The 22,163-nt window shown below is 41.7% G+C and overlaps 2 protein-coding genes and 2 non-coding genes across 6 annotated transcripts in view; 1 reads left to right on the forward strand and 3 right to left on the reverse strand.

Annotated features, from left to right (window-relative positions):
• Positions 1-1,812: 1,812 nt before the first annotated feature.
• Positions 1,813-6,613, reverse strand: rpl19 (ribosomal protein L19). The gene is made up of 6 exons (XM_030057037.1): positions 6,462-6,613; positions 5,970-6,076; positions 3,349-3,471; positions 3,083-3,203; positions 2,437-2,547; positions 1,813-2,009 (listed from the first exon to the last, which is right to left on the reverse strand). The coding sequence occupies exons 1-6, from the start codon at positions 6,464-6,466 to the stop codon at positions 1,886-1,888; spliced, it is 591 nt and encodes a 196-aa protein (XP_029912897.1). The 5' UTR covers positions 6,467-6,613; the 3' UTR covers positions 1,813-1,885.
• On the reverse strand, positions 2,710-2,844 carry LOC115364517 (small nucleolar RNA SNORA17). The gene has a single exon (XR_003928693.1). It is a non-coding gene; the product is annotated as a small nucleolar RNA SNORA17 (small nucleolar RNA).
• Positions 4,417-4,551, reverse strand: LOC115364516 (small nucleolar RNA SNORA17). Its single transcript, XR_003928692.1, has one exon. It is a non-coding gene; the product is annotated as a small nucleolar RNA SNORA17 (small nucleolar RNA).
• Positions 6,614-16,187: 9,574 nt separating the features above from the next.
• The window catches only part of cacnb1 (calcium channel, voltage-dependent, beta 1 subunit), a 34,709-nt gene continuing 28,733 nt past the window's right edge, over positions 16,188-22,163 (forward strand). For all 3 annotated transcript variants that reach the window (XM_030056987.1, XM_030056985.1, XM_030056986.1), the window contains exon 1: positions 16,188-16,387. In XM_030056987.1, coding sequence (XP_029912847.1) covers positions 16,298-16,387 — 90 coding nt within the window. In that variant the 5' untranslated portion in view covers positions 16,188-16,297. The remainder of the gene's footprint in view (positions 16,388-22,163) is intronic.

The raw sequence follows: 22,163 nt of genomic DNA on the forward strand, positions 1-22,163 counted from the left end.
TATCAGAGCAGAAACCAAGCCATGAGGTCAAAGGAACTGCCTGCAGAGCTCAGAGACAGGATTGCTGCAAGGCACAGATCTGGGGAAGGCTACAAAAAATTTCTGCTTCACTGAAGGAGCACAGTGGCCTCCCTAATTCTCAAAAGGAAAAAGTTTGGCTCAATCAGGACTCTTCCAGGAGCTGGTCGCCCAACCAAACTGAGCAATTGTGGGAGAAGGGCCTTAGTAAGAAAAGTGACCAAGAACCTGATGGTCACTTTGAGCTCCAGAGATCCTGTGTGGAGATGAGACAAAGTTCCAGGAGGACAATCATCACTGCAGCCCTCCACCGATCTGGGCTTCATGGCTAGATGGAAGCCTCTCCTCAGTGTTTGCAAAAAAGTACCTGAAACACTCTCAGAGAAACAAGATTCTCTGGTCCGATGAAACCAACATTTAAATGTTTGGCTTCAACGCCAAACGTTATGTCTGGAGGAAACCTGGCACCGATACCATCCCAACAGTAACACACTTTTTCTTTTTTTTTTTTTTAACCCTGCTATGTCTTGTCCTGTCTAACTTGTATGTGCCCCTGCCTACTCGTGTTTTATCTTTTAAATGTATTTTTTAATTTCAGGAAGCTGGGTAATACAGCATGGCTACATAGGGACTACAGATGAAAACTAGCCTTCTGGCTAACTCTGGCGTATTTACAATTGTTTTTGTTTTATTAATATGCACTGTCCCTTGATTAAATAAACTAAACTAAATAGTGAAGCATGGTGGTGGCAGCATCAGGCTGTGGGGCTGTTTTTCAGCAGTAGGGACTGGCAGACTGGTCAGGGCCGAAGGTTCACCTTCCAACATGACAATGACCCTAAGCACACAGCCAAGACAACAAAGGAGTGGCTTAGGTCCTAGAGCAGGGCTATTCAACGTCAATAGCAAGGGGGCCAAATATGTAAATAAGTGGGTGTATGGGGGCCACATACAATATTTTGTCAATTAATGATTATACTAGCCTTGTAATGCCGTTGTCTTCCTTCATCACAGATAAATACTTCAGTCTATTCGCTCTGGAACTGGCAATTTCAGCATCAACTTTACATTTTTTTTGGTTTTGTTGTTTTGACAGACATCTCAAAGCTTGAAACATAACGTGACATAACAAAGATGTATCAAAGACATACAGGAAGTGGTTTTCATGTCTCAAAAATGTTCAGCATAGATATATAATACATCTATGGTTCAGAGATAAGTGCCTGTTTTGACCTGGTGGGCCACAGAAAAAATAAAAGGGGCCAGGAGCCGCTAGTTGAATAGGCCCGAGTCTCAGAAAATGTTGGTCCAATTTTATCTGATGCAAGTTGCATATTAGAAACACAATAAAAAAAAAAAAAAAAAAAACAAAACCTATGCAACATTTAAAAATGTGACATACTCAGCTACCACTACTACTACTAAAAAAATGTGTAATAGGCTAATTATGTTAATAGCTAAGACTCTTGAAAGAGACTTTTAATAACTACATTAGTCAGCATACATAAATCAGTGAGCATACTTAAGGGTGTCAAACCGGTGCCATGTTTTCATTCCAATAAATTCCACTAGGTGACTTCACAGATGAGCCCCTCCTCTCTGCTTGAAGGTGAGGTTAAACGAAATCACCTGGAGGTATTTTTGGAATGAAAACGTGCAGCCTCTTGGCCCACCTTAGCACACAGTTTTCACACATTTGACATGTCTAGTGTTTGTGGTGTACTCTGATAAAAATCTGCTGCCACACAGTTTCAAACAGCATCACACACGAGCAGAAATCACAGGAAGCCAGTCTTGTGTCTGTATGTACACTTTTATTGTGAGTACTTGACAGGTGGCACAGTCAGGCACGGCAGGCTGAGCCAAATTACTTCTTGGTCTCTTCCTCCTTCGACAGGGTCTTGATGATCTCCTCTTTCTTGGCCTGCAGACGCTCCTCTCTGCGCTTGCGGGCCTCCTTTGTCTTGGAGCGACGCGCCTCGGCTTGATCACTGTAGGACAGGCAGAGAGAGAGAAGTGGCTGTTCACATCCATAAAGACAGTGCAGAACAAAATGTACCACTGTTCAACCTTCTGAGGCTGCAACTTTCCATGTGGAGCATTTTGAAAAGCTGAGTATTAATTCTGATCAGAAACCTCGGTGAACAACAAATGAGAACGTGTTTTTTTGTTTGTTTTTTTTAAAGGCTACATATTTTGACCCTAGCCACTGTCATTTCCCCACATCCCAAGTATATCAGACTTGTCCACCAAAATGTAGACAATCCAATATGAGCCTTCCTGTCCAAGCTGAGGCCGTCTATACCCAACACTTTCTCACACGGTACACAGCCCTGTCGTCTGCCCTATGTGAGGAGACCAAGGAAAACAGTTTGAGAACGCCTAAATTAAGGGATAAAAGTTCAGGTTGACACTTACGCCAGGAGCTTCTTGCGAGCCTTGTCTGCCTTCAGCTTGTGAATGTGCTCCATAAGGATACGCTTGTTCTTGAACACGTTACCCTTGGCCCTCAGGTACAGACTGTGGTACCTGAGGGATCATGAGGGAGAAGAATTGGGAAATTAGTAACAACAGCACACAAATCACTCACCCTGCACATATCACCTAGACACATTTTTTCCCCTCTTTTGTTGTATTTAGTCAGGGAACACGGTTATGACAAAAAGCAAGACATAGTTGGGCAATTCTCTATTTGTTGGTGCTGCAGTCATTCCAAGCAACCAAACTGTTTTAAGTGCCCGGTGTAGACGAAGCCCATTGACTCTTTGCCACCTAATGACACAGTCTCCACACTCACAGTTGGACTGCAACGCCTCTAGGGGCAGTAGATTAGATTTATACATAACTAGTAAAATACCAGTCAAAGTAAATAGACCACAACTGAAAATCCATGTGAAATAAAATCTATAAGACCACTCAGGATTTAGGTTTCTGTGACTGAGCTGATTTCTCACCATATTAAAGAATTTCAAGGCCTTACATACAGACATTTTCAGAGGTGTGTAATACTCAAAGTCTGAATACAGGGGCAACAGTGATCGATCTGGAGGAAATAAGAACCTACATGTGCCTGTCAATCTTTTTGGACTCCCTGTAGCGACGCAGCAGACGACGCAGGATCCTCATGCGACGCATCCAAGACAGCTTCTCTGGCATACGGGCGTTGGCTGTACCCTTTCTCTTACCTAGGAACAGGAATCAAATACATATGTCAGTTTTTTTCATCTGTCAACAACCTTGTCGGTGGCGCTGCTGATTATGATCAATCTCAAACTATTAAAGTTTCCCGTCAACTGTACGAAATTTGGCAGACAGACAGGTCAAACTTACCAACTCCCATGTGCCTTCCCTTACGGCGTGCTAGCGTGTTCTTGCGGCAGCGGGCACGGGAATGCACCGTGACGGGCTTGCGAATGATGAGACCATCCTTGACCAGCTTGCGGATCTGCTGGCCTGAAGAGAAATCAAAAATTAGCTAGGCCAGAGAGTGATTATCGTTTTGCAGTACACTCACACAGGGGATGCGTTGTTTTCATCCAAGTGTCTTCTTTGACACAACTCACATTTGTATTACTTTTCAACACAAGCTATGTTAATACCATTCAGCATTAAGATATGTTGTGTGTTAGCATATGCTGCATTGTAACGCTGCACACATGTGTGACCTCCCAAAAACACAGGTGGTACAATTACCCTTTCATTTCAAGTGTAAATATCTACTGCTTGATGAAATGTAGATACCCATGAGGAAAATGAGCCATAACAGCAGATAATAAAGCCACAACAGGCATTAAGTAGTTAAAAACTTTGACATTGAGGGGACACTTTCAAAAACCACATACAAAATACATCTAAACAGAGTAACAACAAAGGCATGTGAGACAAAATCAGTCACAGACAATACAAAGACAAAACATCAACATAAGAGGCTATTCTTGCTTCACAGAGTAAGACAGCCCCTTCTGCACTGACTGAGACCTGCTAGACAGGATTACCACAACTGGGTCCCATAACTGAATGACTTGTGCTACATAAATCATCTGTTTAGTGAAGACTGAGGTTGGAAAAGTATGGCTGGAAAGCTGATGGTCTACATTCTTTAAAACACCCAGTACCTTATAAAAATGAAGTTATGACAGGTGTTTTGTGTCTTGTTAAACTAGCTAAATAGCCCTTTAAATAAAACACAACCTTCCCCACTCATCTGCTTATGCATCAAAGTTCATATGTGGAAATATGTTTTTCCCCTCACTAATGTCACATGAACTATCAGCGGTTCTCTCACTATGTTTGGTGGGTACAAAATGTGCACAGGACATTGAAAACAATCTTAATTTTCTCCTCACCCACCTGACCCTATTGAATTAGGAATGGTTATGACAAAAACACAATTCTCTATTTGTTGGTGCTGCAATCAATCCGAACAACCCAAATGATGTAGGTGCCCGGTGTAGATGAAGCCCTTTGACTCTTTGCCACCTAATGACACAGTCTCCACACTCACAGTTGGACTGCAACGCCTCTAGGGGCAGTGGGTTATTAGATTTATACTGGTAACTGGTAAAATACACACCCTCAAGTACCACAAATGAAAACTAATGTGAAAATAAAATCTGCAGGCCGCTCAGGATGTAGGTCTCTGTGGCTGAGCTGATTTCTAACCAGATGATAAGTGTTCAAGAATTTAAGGCCTTACAGACAGTGTGCAATGCTAAAAAAGTCTGAATATAGTAACAACATAGGTGCAACAGTGACTTAGTAATTAATTATGAAGCACAAAAAAAAAAAAAATTGTCCTATTGTGGGGTACATTTAAGCCAAGGCCATCTTAGCTGTATAAAACACTTTAATTGCTTTGTTTGTGATTGCTTCAGATGACACTGAGAAACTATAACATGCCATTTATAATCTTCAAAAAACTTCCCTCTGCCTTAGAGCCCTCAACTAACATAACCGAACCTATATTAATAAGAGAACCGCTGATAGTTAATGTGACACACAGGGGATGGAAAAACACATTTCTTTGATGTATAACGGGGCTTAAATGGGTACATTTTACTTAAACGGCTATATAGGTAGTCAACAAGACACCTTGAAAACCTGACACATCAACTTGGGTGACAATTTATTACAATCGTTTTCTGGAGGTTCAAAAGACTGGCGTCAAATTGAACCTAAAGATAAGAGGGATTCAAAGGCGTTTTGCATTAGATCAAGGTTCTGATGTCAGGAAAAGTTCTGATGAAAAATTCTGATGTCAGGAAAAGGTTCTGATGTCGGGAAAAGGTTCTAATGTCGGGAAAAGGTTCTAATGTCGGGGAAAGTTCCGATGTCAAATGTCAGAGATTCCAGGGCTGAGGACTGAGTCCGGACTGAAATCTCCAATAGGAGAGGTTTCAGAGTCTAAGGAATCAAGAGGTTGGGCTGTCGGCATCCCTGCAGGGGGTGACCGGAAGTCCGTATAGCTCAGGCAATGTACTGAGCCTGTTGATATTTTATGTTACTGTATTTTATTTTCACTATCATTCCCAATTCTATTTCCCTTTTTATTGACTGTTTTTATTGTTTTAAATTGTGTTTTGCTGCTTTTAATGTCTCTGTAAAGCACTTTGAATCACCTTGTGTTGAATTGTGCTCTACAAATAAATTTGCCTTGCCTAGATCAGCCACATAATTCTCCTCTTTAGGGAAATACCTTAGTTTGTAAATGCCTCCCTAGCTGTTCAAATAAATGCCTTTAATTTTCCAGAGGTGGAGAGATTGCTCCTCAGCAGAGACTGCCTAACAGGTCAAAACAGTGGACTTTTTCCTCAGCATCCATGCTCGACAGGCCCACACACGCTGAGTTGGTGAAATGTGGTGCTGCCAGGCAGACCTACACCTTGATAGAGTGGGGACAGCTCCGCCACAGCATAAGACAAATGGTAGGATGTCTCTCTAATTCAACTTACGGGAGTTGGCATTGGCGATCTCATTGGTCTCGTTTGGGTCCAGCCAGACCTTCTTCTTGCCACAGCGCAGGACGCTGGAGGCAAGCCTCTTCTGGAGCCTGAGCATGCTGCACGACACAGAGCAGAGCCATGTCAGTCACTGAGCCTCATTCGTGAACAACACACCACACCTAACTCCAAATCACAATTTAGAGACGATTAAAAGTTGGAAACAGGGGTTACTAATGCCGCTTACGGCGCCGCGTTGACCGTTAGCCGGCTAACGTTTCTAAATGCTAACCGGGCAGACAACATGGCCTCCCCGGTTTGCTACATCGTGTTACATTATGCCACGTTAAAAAAAACAGGTTTCTACGCTAAACAGGAGGTAAAGAATCGGGATGTGAACAATATAGGACCGTTAAATGTCTTCATAAAGTAATGTGAGCTGACAAGATGTGCATTTTATCACTTAAATCCACACTTTTATTAACCCATCGACAGCGGTCCTACCTCATGGCTGCTACTTCAATAGGAAAAGGAAGGCTGGAGAGACGGGCCGGAAGCTACCATTATAGAGGAGAGACCATCATCAAGACTGAAATATCTGCACATTAAGTCGGTGGGAGACGGAAACACTGCGTGTCTTAATAAAGTCCAAATGGTAATAACTATACTTTATAAAAGATAAAACACGACCTAAAACGGTTCATATAGAAGTATTTTAGACTTAGTTTCACAACTTTTAGACATAAACCCCCCTTTCGGTAAACAATGGTACCGGCCGGGCTGGTTTGCCGTGCATTATGGGTGGCTGGGATGGTGGCACAACTGCAGTCTGTTGTTGAGCCGCTTGGGGGCGGTGTTGAGATCACAAACCACGCTTCATTTACCACAGCGCTTTCATGTTTCAGGCAAATTCCTGTCGATTTTGATGTTTTTTTTTTTTTGTTTGTTTGTTTGTTGTTTTTTTTTTTAAAGATGATATTCTGTACGTGGGAGTTTCTGCTGATCCTCAAACAAAGGAGTCTGAAGCCAGAAATCAACTTTTAAGTTGGCCTCATCTCCAGCAAAGACCTGTAATTAGTTATAGAGTGTTGCAAAACTATATATAATAGCCCATCAGAGGATTATTATCAGAGGATTATTGTTCAAAAGAAGACAAAGAATTTTTTTTTTAAAGTGTATCAAGGCATAAACATGCTGTGTCTTTGCAACAAAACAGTGAGAAATTACGTCAAAATGTATTTTTGTATTTATGGCTGCAGAAATGGACCTGAAAGCATGCTTTTTCCACACCCGAGTCATGACCTTTGACCTTTCAAAAAGCAGTCAAATTATCTTACAGCTGTTTTATTTTATTATTAAGCATTTACTGTCATCCCTGGCACCCAGAGGCATGACACAAGACTAATATCTGTTCTTTATCTGGAGGCTTTTCTTGTGGCACTAAATATTTATATGTATATGTGTGTCATATGCAGTATGTGATTTAGATCTGTTTTGTTCACAGTTTTTTAAAGCTGCCAAGCCCTGTTCTGGTTTGTCTGCTGTATGAGGAAAAGACTCTTCTATTTGACTTTTTTTTTTTTTTAATCTCAAAGACAAATTTGCTGCAGAGAATGAACTGGATCATGGCAGGACATTTTGTCATTTATTTCTTAAATTGCGCTAGGGATTAAAACTAGCCAATAGGTCTTATTTGTCATCATTATCCCGTCAGTAAGTCTTTTGTAATTGTACTCAGTGCTGCTGTGTGCAATAGATGTTTAGTTCTCTTCTTGCTGATATTAACAATGTTCACTTAGGTATTAACAAACCATTAAAAGTTCAAAAGCATCTCTTTTCAGTAGTTTTTGATTGCACTCTAGTCTCCATTTAATTAGCACTGTTCTGTAATGTACTAGTTATTTTTAATTAGTCACTAATGTGTATTTGTTAAAAAGTAGTTGATCTGTCAGTCTTCAGTGAATGTCTCATAGTTAATGCTAATTTATCCAATAATGACGAGTTTTTATTGCATCTGACATTTGCAGTTTGACAAGTAAGACCTTAAATTATACGATCAGTGTCTAATTGTGAATAGTTGTTGTCTGACGAGTATTTAAAAAGCACATTCAATAATTGCAAAAAAATGTGATAGATTCACTTGGAATAAAAAAAAAATGGCACTTACCAAAATAAAAGACTTCAGTTTGATTTAGGCAACTGGTCACAGCAGAATAGTGGCAAATACAAATTACAACAGGAAGTAATGATCAATGAATTGTTGCTGTTGCTAAGTTACAAGGACGGCAGATTAACTTACTGGATCAGAAATGAAGTTTTTTTTTTCTTATACTTGCAATTAGCATTATCACTTCTTTAAAATTAAGCGGCCTTCTATTTAAAACAAACAAACAAAAAAAAGTACTTGAATGGGTGTCACTTTTTGTCAAACATTTTACAACCATTTCATATTCATTAGTTTGCTGCTATTACTGTAGCATTACTGCTGTTTTCTAGTCTTTTTTTAACTACATTGACAGAAGCATGTGAAAATTCATTGTACCTGAGTATAGTGACAATAATGACTGTTGTAGTCTAAATAATAACCATAATAAAGAATGAGAATGACAAGTTAACCCTAAAAAGTGAGGAATCAATTAAAATAACTACTCAAACTTTCACTATGAATATGTAAGTGACACGTGAAAAAGTCATTAGTTACTAAAATGAACATGTTTGTTTGGGATATTGCTCCCTGTGAAAGCAGAAAAGAGACTAAAGTTGAAATGAAAGCAGTCACTTTAGCTGACTATTGAATCAGAATTAGTGTCTATATTATAAAGCATCTACAGTTGTGACTGGTGCCTGGCTGGCAAGGCTACATACAGACCCCCCCCCCTCTCTCTCACTCTCTCTCTCTCTCTCTCTCTCTCTCTCTCTCTCTCTCTCCCTCTCTCTCTCTCTCCCTCTCCCTCTCTCTGTCTAGTCTTTCTGTCACCACAGTAGCTCACTGTGTGCGTGCTTCAGGCAAACTTATCTGACTTCCTCATTTTGCCTAACCCAAAACACGAGCCACCGATTAAAATCATCGTCTCGGTTAACCGCAGCTAAAACCAGTTCTGCAGCTCCGCCAGATCTTTTTTTTTTCCAGATTCTGAAGAATCACAACCTGAGCCAGTGGCTGCTGCTCGCCTGTCGCCTCCCTGCATGCCGGCCCAGGTCCTACCAGCCACCTGCAGCCCGTCCTCCAACCTCAGGCCACCTTAGTGGGAGGATTGCAGGCACTGACCACTGCTCTGGGTCTGTAACCGGCTCTGATTCAAGTCTGCCAAACTGCAAATCAGTGTAACTTGTTCAAATGGGATACAGCAGGTGTTTTCCTACTAAAGAGAAGCTGGGGCAAGCAGGAACCAAATGTGGCCAAAGATTTTCATCTGTAAAGGACGGCCAGCTGCTCCGGGGGTCAGAGTTTACCCGCCCACCCTAACTATGGTTCTCATGCTTCTTCTCTGTTTTGCTCATAGCCTGTGTGAGGTATTGTATGAATGTGTGTATAAGTACTGATTGTCTATTAGCAATTTTAATTTGTGTCTTCTATGTAGTTTCTTATATGTGCAGCTAAACATACCAAGTCCTAAGTAAAATAAACAGAGGCCTGACAGGGAACATTTAGAGGAGTGCCTCCCGTGATAACAAGGCACAACCTAAAATAGTAGAGGTATGATGTCTGCAGGACAGATTATAATGTTATCGCATCTCCCTTCCCTGCCAAAACAAAGAAAATGTTCAGTCAGGTCACAGGTCACTCTACCTGTATAACCACCCTTAACCAAACCTGTTTGGAACAAGGAAATCGGTGATTGTTTTCCCACTGATGACAAACATGTGTTCTGAAATTGCAGAAATAGGATTCGAGGAGAGTTCGGCGGTCCAAGGGGTCATGAAACTCACTTAAAATGCAAATCGCCTTGTACATTTTCAATTCAGAGATAAAGATCACAATCCTGCAGCAGCAGCTTTATATACATATATTTTTTGGTACTTTTATCAATCCAGGAAAGGTTAATTGAGCAGCATGCCCTTTGTCAGCAACACTCTGTGCTACACTTACATTATTACACGCATTAACACTGGCGACCTGACCAGAGCAACCACAAAGCCGCTCAGCAGAAGCTATTTGGGTTCAGTGCCCGGCGGAAGTGGCCATCAATAATAATTATTAAAGGAGAACATAGTGTTTTGTGCTGACTTTCCCAATGTTGGTGTTTTGGGAGTCAAACTGGCAGTGTTACAGTTTTGATCAGCTCCAGCAGCCACGACCATCAGCACCTCCTGTGGCATGGATGCAGCCATCGACCATGCCAGCATAGCAGCATGGTAAATGAATGGGCGCCACCTGGTGCCTGGTGCAGGTTACCACACTGAACTTGCTCTCGCTGTTTTAATACTAAGCACTGTCAAAGCTACCGTTATGATAGTTTTACTTTTTTTAATTTTTATTTCGTTTGGGGTTTTTGACTTCAGTTTCAGTTTAGTTTTAATTTGTTTGATAGTTTAGTTTTTATTTTTTGAAAATGCCTAGGTTTAGTTTACTTTTTATGAGTTCGAGTCTTAGTTTTAGTCTTTTTTTTTGTAATATGGGTTCAAAAAAGTCAGAAACAGAATTGTGCAATAAAAATTCAAGAAAACATGATACCATTTTTAAAAATGTATTCACTTAGGACAGATGAACAACCAAATAAACTCACCAAGATGAAAGCTAAAGACATTTTCTCTATAATTTTAGTTATTTTTGTAAACATACAATACAGTTTCATGCAGTTATCTTTTTTTTTTTTTTTGTGGGGGGGGGGGGGGGGGGGGGGGGGGGGGGGTTTAAAGCCTCGTTTTTATTTTTATTTCATTTAACAAAAATGTTTTTTCACGCCCAGTTTTCCTTATTTTGTCAGTTTTAATGATAATAACCTTGCACCACTGCAATAACCAAAGCTGCCAAGGAGAGCAGCAACATGTTCCTTATCATTGGTCACTTCAACTCGGTGGTCAAGTCAGGTAACTATGATACTGAGTGGACAGCAGCCTTCCAAGCCTCTGATGGACAATAGTGTGCCTGTGGCAGGTGTAGGAGCAGGTCAGAAGGTTTAAGTGATCAGGTTTCAGGGGGTGCCACACTTGCTCACCATGTAAGAGCACGTGTCAGGGCTGGGTCCTGGTCACAGCGTCATGGGTTCAGATCCGACCTCGGGCCATCTGCTGCATGTCATCCTCTCTCTCTCTCCTCTGCCTTTCCTGTCTCTCTCTCTCTACTGTGACTGTCAAATGCCAAAAAAAGAAAAGAAAACAGAGAAGACGACAGAGAGAGACAGAGAGAGATTAGATTCTTTACTTCTACACAGGAAGATTCATCACACCTGCAATCTAGAGGCCAGAGCTTTGACCTTCACACTCCTTACAGTGAGGCAACATTACCACTTGGAAGCCAGGAACTGATCTTTATTCTGCTCTTCTCTTTTTAAGTCAGTCTGGCAAAGTGTGTCAGCTCCCAAAGATGTGAGTGTAAACTGGAGGTAGCCACAGTTGACTCACAGTCCACCCCTCAGTTACCTCAGGCAACAGCACAGAGATGTAACCTTTGTGTTTTTGTTTTTCAGGCAAGTGGGCGATCCAGCAGATGTGGATCTCAAACACCGAGCTCTCCTGCTTCGTGTTGAGACTCATCCCTCTAGATGATGTTGACCTGCTGCTGCAGAGAGAGATCCAGCCAATGTGGAGTTGCTCCTCAAAGTGATGCAGGATGAAGAGCTGCTCCTCAAAGTGGTGAAGGATGAAGAGCTGCTTCTCAAAGTGATGCAGGATGAAGAGCTGCTCTTCAAAGTGATGCAGGATGAAGAGCTGCTCTTCAAAGTGATGTAGGATGAAGAGCTGCTCCTCAAAGTGATGCAGGATGACGAGCTGCTCCTCAAAGTGATGCAGGATGAAGAGATTCTCCCCAAAGTGATGCAGGACGAAAGAGGTGCTCCTCATAGTGATGCAGGACAAAGAGCAGCTCCTCAAAGTGATGTAGGACGAAGAGCTCCTCCTCAAAGCGATGAAGGATGAAGAGTGATGCAGGATGAAGAGCTGCTCCTCAAAGTGATGCAGGACAAAGAGCAGCTCCTCAAAGTGATGTAGGACGAAGAGCTGCTCCTCAAAGCGATGAAGGATGAAGAGTGATGCGGGATGAAGAGCTGCTTCTCAAAGCGATGCAGGATGGAGAGATTTTCGTCAAAGTGATGCAGGATGAAGAGCTGCTTCTCAAAGTGATGCAGGATGAAGAGATTCTCCTCAAAGTGATACAGTCTGAAGAGATTCTCCTCAAAGTGATGCAGGACGAAAAAGGTGCTCCTCAAAGTGATGCAGGACAAAGAGCGGCTCCTCAAACTGATGTAGGATGAAGAGGTCCTCCTCAAAGTGATGCAAGGTGAAGATCTTCTCCTCAAAGTGGTGAAGGATGAAGAGTGATGCAGGATGAAGAGCTGCTCCTGAAAGTCATGAGGTACAAAGAGATGCTCCTCAAAGTCATGCAGGATGAAGACTGATGCAGAATGAAGAGCTGCTCCTCAAAATGATGCAAGACAAAGAGCGGCTCCTCAAAGTCATGCAGCACAAAGAGCAGCTCCTCAAAGTGATGCAGGATGAAGAGCTGGGCCTCACACCTCAGGTCAGTGCAGAGTGTCCAGATCTCTCCAGGGCAAAGCTGTTCCTCCAGGAATTTGCAGCAGGCTTGTATGATGCTGATCATGGAGAAGTGGCCTGCAGCTTCCAGAAGCTTCACCACATCCTCCTCTGTCTCTGGAGCGGAGTGGGTGTAGTCATACTCGATTATAAGGCGCATCATATCGGGCGACACTCCCAGGATGTTGTAAACTCGAGTCACTGATGAGGAGAGCTCTGTGGGATCAGGATGCAGATGATGGCAGGGGACTGGAAAATAAACAATTTGAGCACTCTCACATAATCTTCTCACAGCACATGATGATGTATATCTGTGCGCACACATATTCCCTATACACACATCCTCGAACATGCAAACACATAAACACGCCCCCTCACATCAGCAGGCATAGACACAATTTGGCACTTTTCCCACTTGCCGGAAGTATTAGCCACAGCCACAGGGATTGGTCTTGTGGGCGTTAAATTCAATGCCGGTGACTCTGATCACCACGCCACACAGTTTCCCCTCCACGCACAGTTCATTAAAATCTGAACATGTCATAGTGCTCATTTTCCTCTCCATGTGACTTCCGTGAGAGCTGGAGGTGGAACAAACAGTTTTTCTGTATCAGTCACTATGATATACTTTACTCTGTTCTTGGACTCTGTGATGTTGTTTCCCAGACAGGTTTCAACAGCTGCCTTTGTTTGAGAATCAGAAACTTTTAAACATCTAAACAAAACAACAAACAACAAACAACCAAAACAAAACATCTCTTGGTCCACTTCAGCAGAAGTTGTTTTTTTTGCATTACAGAGCCTCACAATAAACATAAATTACTGCAGTCGATGTTATATTAATACATAAACACAACTTGAAAACCACAATCCCATTATTTTTTTTGCAGTGTGATCCTGGTTACTCCAACAATACCATGCTGCAACTTTTCCTGTATGATAATAAAATGGAATGAATGAAATAAGGCTCATGACTGTAGAATAAAAATGTCGTTCCGACAACGTTTTTCTTTAAGTCATCGGGAAATATCCTTTTTTGTTGCTCTGAAATAATGTGTCTTAATGCAATTTTAGGTGGAAAAGTTTGGAGGCAAGAGGACACAAGTAACGCTTTGCCATCCTTCAAGAACCACTGCTGAGATGCCCTTTAGCAAGGCACTTGCAGCTTCAGTGAAACTGCTCTGTGGCCAGGACCTTGGTTGTACTGGGGAAGCTTCCAGGTGTAAATGTCACAATCAGAATTACTTTTATTATCCAAGTAGGTTGCATAAGGAGTGGGTGGGTCACACCATTGAAATTTTTAAAGATGTAATTGGTGGCAGTTTCACAACTGGAGTTTTAGGGAATATGCATCTTTTAGAGGTGGCATGTAAAAGAAAGTACACAAGTATAACTAGTTCATGAAAAGAACTATTATGTTAAAAAAAAAAAAAAACAGGAAATATGTGTATTTTCTGCACAATCTATACAAGATTTCTGTTGTAACGGATGGAAATGTATACAGATGTAGGGAATACTGCAGTCAGGTGCAAGTGTTTTGAATTCTGTAACGGAGAAAAATCTGCACATATAAACTGTAATGGCAATAAAAACCTTATAAATAGGTAAAATATCTTTCCATCCAGACTACAGTAAGTGATGACTGTATTACAGCTGATTGCTGTTGTCCATTGTTCGCGCTGAGGTTGGACCACTTTTAAAAAGCTGGTTTTATGGCTTTTTTTTCTTCTGATTGTTGGGAGGAGGGCTTATAATAGCCATGCAATCCGGATCAGTTGTCTCAGCTATAAAATAAAACTAAATTGGGAAAAGTGGATAGCTGGCATCCAAAACATTTGGGTCCACAAAGTCAGTGTCCCATCCCATTCATTGCCGATAGAGCAACTTCAGACTGCACACCTCAATGACAACACAAATTAGAGGCTTGAGTCTCTTACTTTCAGCTGAGAATCCAAGATTTAGTCACTTGCGTATGAATTTTGATGATTCTGATAAATAACACTGGTACATTTCTAAAAAGAATGTTAAAATCCTTTCCTAGGCTGATTGCATGCAGTATATCAAGGACCCCCCTGTAGAAATGCTTTATATGGACTTTTGTGGACTTTCCATATGATACAGGGTTGTCATGGGAACCCTCATTTTTAGGAGGCTTGTTGTTTTCTGTCTCAGGAGCCATTCTCACACATTTCCTCCCAGATGCTAACTTGTAATGAATAACAATGATGTGAGGCTTTATTGATCTTTGTTGGGAATTTCTTTTTTGCTTCCCTCCTCTAGAGGGAGGTCAGAACAAAAGATCACAGGCCGCCCTTCTGCTCCAATAAAAGCCATAACAGTGTAATTAAACTACTCTCAGCCCCCCGACAGCCAGCTCCTCAAGGACCCCTGGAGGTCCCCGGACTTCAGTGCGGATGGAAACCCCCTGGCTCAGCCTCCAAAGTCCAGGCCATCCACACTCAACACATCACTGTGCCAAAAAAGGCCCCGGCCCTGTTGTTATCTCATCAATCGATAAGTGAGGGTGGGGTCTGCTCGGCGGGGCGTGGACCTTGTCTCCCAGCTGGAGTCTGTCCAGCGCACTGGGCTGCTGTCCACAGGGGCACCAAACTGCGTCAAGGCGGACACAGGAAACAGAGTGAAACCGGTAGTCACAGGGGCTTACCTTCAAAATGAAAGCATACAGTTGTCTCTTAAATTATGATGATTGTTATTGTTAAGTATAGCAGCAGCAGCAGCAGTAGCAGGAATAGTTGCGTGTATAAAATAATGAGTAAAGATAAATTATTCATGTTGGTGGCGCAGAGAATCAGTGGTTTGCATAAGTGGCTGGCACCATTCCCATTACTGACCCGGACACTCAACTGTTCATAAGAGTTCATTTCAGTGTGAATGTGTTTGTCTGTCTGTCTGTGATGCACTGGAAACCTGTGCACGGTGTCTCCATGCTTTGCACCCAATGCATGCTGGTAGCAATACTGTGAATAGGTGATGGCAATTTTTAATGAATAAGGGTTTGCAAAATCATGAAAATCATCAAAACACAGTAATTTTTTTATTCTTATTTATATTTCCTTGTATCTATATTTTTCCTATATTTAATTATTGTTGCTGCTGCAGCACTGTGAATTCCCCCGTGGTGGGACTAATAAAGACTTATCTTATCTTATCTTATCTTATCTTATCTTATCTTGTCATCATCATCATATATTTCAGTGATAACTTATTCTGGCTGACTCTGACTCCAAGTACAGCGTCTTAATACTGCATATTCCTTAATGGTGCAAGTATATATACGTTATTTTAGGAGAGATGTTATATTATAAATCTACTTTTAATTTTTTTTTTTTTTTTTTTTTTTTTTTTTTTTTTTTTTTTTGGCAATAAGGGTTTTATTTTGCAAACCAGTGCCGGAAGTACTTGTGTTATGCCGTAGATCTCACAGCCGTGTAAAAGCCTGGCGTACCAGTGCGCAACACTAGACTGGAGGGAGGCAGCTGTGCGAGGGACCAGACGCGATACATCGAGAGGAAAAAAAAAAAAAAAAAAAAAAACCCACAGCCCGGTCGATCCTCGCTGACAATGACTCTGTCAGTGCCATCATAAACACACGAGATAGAAAATAGAATAAATAAAAAGTGAAATCAATGGTACAGAAAAGTAGTATGTCCAGGACGCCTTCAACCTCAACCCAGGAGATCCAAATGGACATGTTCGACCACCATCCACACACGCAGGTAAGGCAACATGTAAAACAAACGGGAAGGGACGCAAATCATCTCGGCAGTAAGATGGGAAACACTCTGCGTAAAAGCACCGATTTACGCAAATAGCGGCGTTTTTATGCGAGTAGTCTAGCCGTCTGACTTCCTCAGTTTAACAGGTTGTTTAGCCATTAACGCGATTTAGCGAGGATGGAGTAAGAAAGGCTTTGTGTGTGTATGTGTGTGTGTGTTTATGTGTATGTGTGTGTGCTGCACTAATTTAAGCATTTCCATCCACTTGATTATACATTCTTAAAGGAGGCGAGAACTGATGGAATAATTGCGTTACGAGTCTGTCGTTTTATTGGCTATGTTGACTTTGCCTCTTCAGATTGGGGTATGTTGTCTCCACCACGGCCTGTGTCTAACCCATAATTTGATTGATTTTTAATAATTCTCCAGCCTATAGGTAACCAGATTATGTGAGACATGATGTAAGGCTTGTCTGGCACTGGATGCTTGACAGGAGAAAACCACGCCTTGTTGTAACTATTAGGTAATTAACAAATCTGATTTTTTTTTTTTTATTATTATTATTATTTACATTTTGATCCACCCAGCTGGATGATAATCTAACCAGTCTAATCTGAATTAACCCTCACACACAACGCAAAATCGACCAAGTTTTGACACTTGACATGAGCTCTGATTGTAAAATAGTTCATTTGTTCTGTGGCGACTGGTTTCCCTTCACTCTCACATCTGACAAAATTGCCATCAAATATGTTTTTTTTTTTTTTTTTTTTTTTTTTTTCTATCTTGGGAGCTACAGCCAGGAATAATTTCCAGTGTGACGCCTCCCCAAAAAAATCAGGCACCCTTCTATGATACTTGCTGAGGTAATTTGCCTGTATTGAACTGTTGCATTATTCCTATTTTTAGCCCTGCTTACACACGATTTGCCCTAAACTTACAACAGCTAGTGTAACTTTCCGCAGCCACAAATAGCTTTTTGTTAGGAAGTGATATGATGTCACTGCACTCCTGGGCACGATTAGTCATAATAATTTAAATGAAAGAGAAAGAGAGCGAGAGAGAGAGAGAGAGAGAGAAAAAAAAATGATATGAATGTCCAGAACAAACACACCCACGCTGGGCTTCATCATTGTCTCTCCAGAGAAAAAAAAAAAAAAAAAAAAAAAAGAAAGCACCACACCGCACAGACAAGAGCACAGAAACCCAGAGCCTTAAGCCCTGCCAAGTATGCATCATGTTCTCTCTCCTTTTACTTTACTTCCCATCGCTCTCTCTCATCTATTTCTTCCCCTCAGTACACCATATTCCCTTTGCCTTGGCATCCACTTTCCTACTAGCTTTCTTTTCTATCTCTCTCTCTCTCTCTCTCTCTTGCTGCCATCCCACTCTGTCCATCTCACTTTTTCCTTTCTGTTTTTAGCAATCAGATCTGTGTTCGTTGCGTGGCTCTGTGGAGAAACAGATGGACCCCCTCCGTGTGCCAGGCAGCAGGGAACGGGTTTGTGTGTGGCACCTCTGATCAATTAGATATAAAGTTCATGCAGACCTGCAGCGGGTCATGCTGGCATATGTATTTATAACCCAGCTGTGGGGAGACAAGCGGGGGAACCGCATTTCTAATATCCTGGAGGAGATGACCCACGGTCCTGGACCTGCTACCCAGCCGCACAGCAGAATAAGTGAATTGTGGCCAGAAAAGGCTATACTAATCCAAATCAGAGGCGGCGAGGCGAGGGTAGGGACGGTGGTGTGTGTGTGTGTGTTTGTGTTTGTTTGTAGGTGAGGTGGAGGGGTGCTTAGATAAAAGATTGTGTTTGTTGATGGCCAGAGACAGCAGAGGAGTGTTGAACTCTGTGAGGAGAATATGTGATAGAGCGCGCCGGCTCGAGGAGACTGTGGTTTGTTGTGGTTGTTGTCCATCCTGTCCTTCCGGCCCCCACCGCCCCCCGCCCCCCGCCCCCTCGCCCGCCCTGTCGCCCGACTTCTCCAGCTGAAAACCCCATGCTAACACAAGGCCCTCTTTAATTATACACTTAACCTCGGAGGTTGTTTACCAACAGGAAGCCTCCCCTCCCTACCGACTTCCTCTGGCATTTCCCTGCCCTTTGCTGCTTGAGCTCCGCCCCGACATGGATCTGAGGAGGAGACCCCAGCACACCTGCTCACCCAAAACACACACACACACACACACACACACACACACACACACACATACAGCTCCCCCTCCGGTTAACTTTGGTGAACTTTTGGTGATGGAAAATTAAATGCAACGCTGTGATTCCTCCATTCCTCATCAAAATCTTTCTTAAGTATAACAACACGATGATCAAACTATCCTGCTATGTCTCGGCATAATTATCTTTTTGGGGCAATGCAGATGAACAAATGTGCAAACCGTTATGATGGTCAATATTTTTTTATGATACGATACCCTGTGCTTTGTTCTTTGTGGACCCCAGGAGGAATAATTGTTGACTAGGCAACAAATAAACTAATGGAGAAAACTAATAAACCCACTGTGCTCTCACCACTGGGTTTGGCACATTTGCAAATCCCCGATGTGAGCCCTAGGTGCAATTGCCCATCTCTGTTTGACCCACAAACATTTTCCCAGGCATCATCAGCTTCACATCAGCTTTAACATCACAGGCCAGCATCAGGGCTGCGCCTGCTATGGAGGGATATTTGTGTGCCCTTTGAATTATTGTCCATTAGTTGCATGGTAATGTTTGGAAATGATGCAAAGAAAAAGAAAAAAAAAACAAGTAACAGAATGACAGGTATTTATGAGGTATCATGCATTTATTAAAGAGGTGCCTCTACCAATAACTGTGAAGTAGCCTCGTATTTGACACTAGGAATGGGACAAAATATCAAAATATGGATGCATATCGTGATACTTCCTCTTCTTGTGTTGCATTATTGATGCATTTGTGCCACGTATCGATATTTGAGTTTGCAGCTTTATTTGAGTTCCTGTGAGGCGTATTTGTTCCCCGCCCTTAGATGTTTTAATTGGACACCTTTAGTCTCTGTGCAGATTAAAACTCTGCACACCACGACCGATTCCTGCTTATTGGAAAAATGATTTTGCCTTTTCAATGTTTTTTTTTTTTTTTTTCCGTCTTCAGTTACAGATATTGTGATGCGTCATATGTCGCATATCGCAGAATCAGCTGTATCATGATGCCATCGTTATCGTGGGTCAATCATCCCACCCCCTGTTTGGCACCGACAGTTTTAAAATGACAATAAGCAGGCTTGTATAGCAAATAGTGACCATGTTACAGGCTATAAGGAGTAAAATATGAGACGTTACCGTGCCTTTGTTTGTTGTTGGGAAACTAATTTTGTAATTGAAGAGCTCATTTGCAAAAACAGATATCTCCATTTGAATTTATTAAAACCTTTTTAAACTTTTTGGAATTTTATTAAAATTTACTTGATATTCATTTCTATTTTTATATGTTTATTTAGCCTGGCATAATTTTTATTATCCTAAATCATGCTTTGTGTGTGTGTGTGTGTGTGTGTGTGTGTGTGTGTGTGTGTGTGTGTACTCCAAGCAGTATCAGTGAAAAAGGTGTATTCATTTTAAGAATGGCTTTTATCTGTTTTTGCAAATGAACACTTTTTTTCTTTGGAACACCGACTACTAAACAGCCCCTGGAATTAATATCCACTGTTTGTAGCATCTGATCTGGTGTTTACCAAGAAATTATCCAGAAATTACTCATGCACCATTGTGTAACTAATACACCCATTCTAACTTTATAACAGTCTGTGTTATCCACCATTTCTTGCCTAGTAGTAAGTAGTCAATGCACTGTTGTACTGTTACAGGTTAAAATCCTGTTTTTTTGACTGACTACCAGGCATAGTATCAGCAGCAGTCACGACTTCACGAGCAGCCTGCCTGTTTTAACTTCCTGTCATGCACCCTTTTTTTTTTTTTTTTTTTGACTTCAGAACAGCTAGTCATCAGTGCAAAAACTCGTAAAAGCTCACACATTTGTTGTCCTGCATATTAATCACTAATTACAAGTCATTAATGCTGTAACTAGAGGAAGAAGAAGAAGAATGATGATGATGATACATTTTATTTATGTCACACCTTTCCAAAAATAAGGCTCACAAGGTGCTTTACAGGATAAAACAGCAAAATAACAGGGAGCAGGAAAGTGTTTAAGGGTGCATGAGACTCAGTACCACATCTGTTTCACTTGGATGTGACTTCATCATTTCCAGTCATTTCTCTGCAATCGCTTGCCTTTACAGAGCGAGCAGACGTATCTATGGCTCGCAGCAATTTGTAACACAAGGACACTTAAAATTGATTAGCAGGGTGTATCGGTGTGTGTGTGTGTGTGCTGGGTGACCTCCTGCACTTGGATGCATCATCAGCATCATCATGATCAGCAGCAGCAGTAAATCAAGGATGGCACCCCGAGCCTAGATAAGTTATCTTTGAACTACATCTGGCTGGAATGAATTCAAAGGGATTCCTGGAAACAGTTTTTGTGTGTGTGTGTGTGTGTGTGTGTGTGTGTGTGTGGATAAGAGTGTGTTTTTCGGTGTGTTTTTCTATTAGTGCTGGAAACCGCTGGGCTACGGCGTTTTGTGTTAACACCCCACGTTGTCAGCGACGTAACAGGTCATACATCTGAGGCCCCTGGCGTCTGCTCTGTCTCAGACGATGGTGGCCGTGATAAGAGAAGCTGTTTAGCCGAGGGAGATCGCTGCTGTTAGGCGCTTAACCTGCCTGTGGACTTCTTCGGCTCATCAATACGTGTGAAGATTTAAAGTGGGTCAGGATTGCGCAGGCGACTGATTAAATGTATTGTTGACACAGGTGGCAGGTATGCATCTGTGTGCTGTGTTTTTAGGGCGGGGAGCGTTGGGTTTCTAGCGGCAGGTGTGTCGGAGAACATCTGTGGATTTACTTATTTCTTACAGTGTTTATGAAGAGGGGGAAAAAAACAAGAGGAGAGGCGTCCTAAGCGTACATATCAACTGTGAAAATCCATAAATAGGGAATATGGTGCAAGAGGGGGATTGATCACTTTTCTGTCTTGCAGTCTGGTGACTTTTTAAGCATAAAATTGAAAATACAAAAGTACAAAAGCACTAAAGTACAAATATTATATGTGAAAAATAAAAAAATTCAGTATATCCTGTAATTATGTAGGTCCCTTTAAACTTCAGATTTAATGAAAAAAAAAGACAGTTTCGTTATATTCTTAGGTCAAAATACAATCATTTTGTCTTCCTGCAAAACAAATTATTGGTTTCAATCTTATATGGATTATAAACTTTGAAAACGGAGGGACTTCATCTCACACATGCCTGCAACTGATTAAACTGTTCATATCATCGTAAAAAGCCTGAATACATGCCAAACGGGAGCACATCGAAAATAAATAAAAGTTGTTTTCTACTCATGTATGCTGATATCTGTAGCTTAGCGAGACTTAATTAGATATATTAGTTTTGCCTGAATCAAACAGTATTTTCAATCATCCAAATCACATGCAAAAGAGAAGCGGTTAACTGGTGTTTTCAGTGTGTGTGTGTGTGTGTGTGTGTGTGTGTGAGCGGTTTTGGGTTATTTTATTGGCCGTTTGGCAACAGTTGTGACAGCGTAGGTTTGAGAATGTGAAGATTATGAAATTTGATCAAAGTGTGGGAGAAAATTGTTAACGAATGAAACTCCGGGGAAACACTCAAATCTCTCCTGGGTCTCCAGGATGCGATGGTTGGCAGGTACAGCCGC

The sequence above is a fragment of the Myripristis murdjan genome, chromosome 8 (assembly GCF_902150065.1).
Source record: "Myripristis murdjan chromosome 8, fMyrMur1.1, whole genome shotgun sequence".
Classification (NCBI taxonomy): Eukaryota; Metazoa; Chordata; class Actinopteri; order Holocentriformes; family Holocentridae; genus Myripristis; species Myripristis murdjan.

Excerpts from the sequence above, each read along its gene's own strand:
- rpl19 (XM_030057037.1), bottom strand. Across the intron at positions 3,204-3,348 it reads GGGAAGGCACATGGGAGTTG|GTAAGAGAAAGGGTACAGCC; the intron begins GTAAGTTTGACC and ends TCCTGTTCCTAG. Across the intron at positions 2,010-2,436 it reads GCTCGCAAGAAGCTCCTGGC|TGATCAAGCCGAGGCGCGTC; the intron begins GTAAGTGTCAAC and ends CCTGTCCTACAG.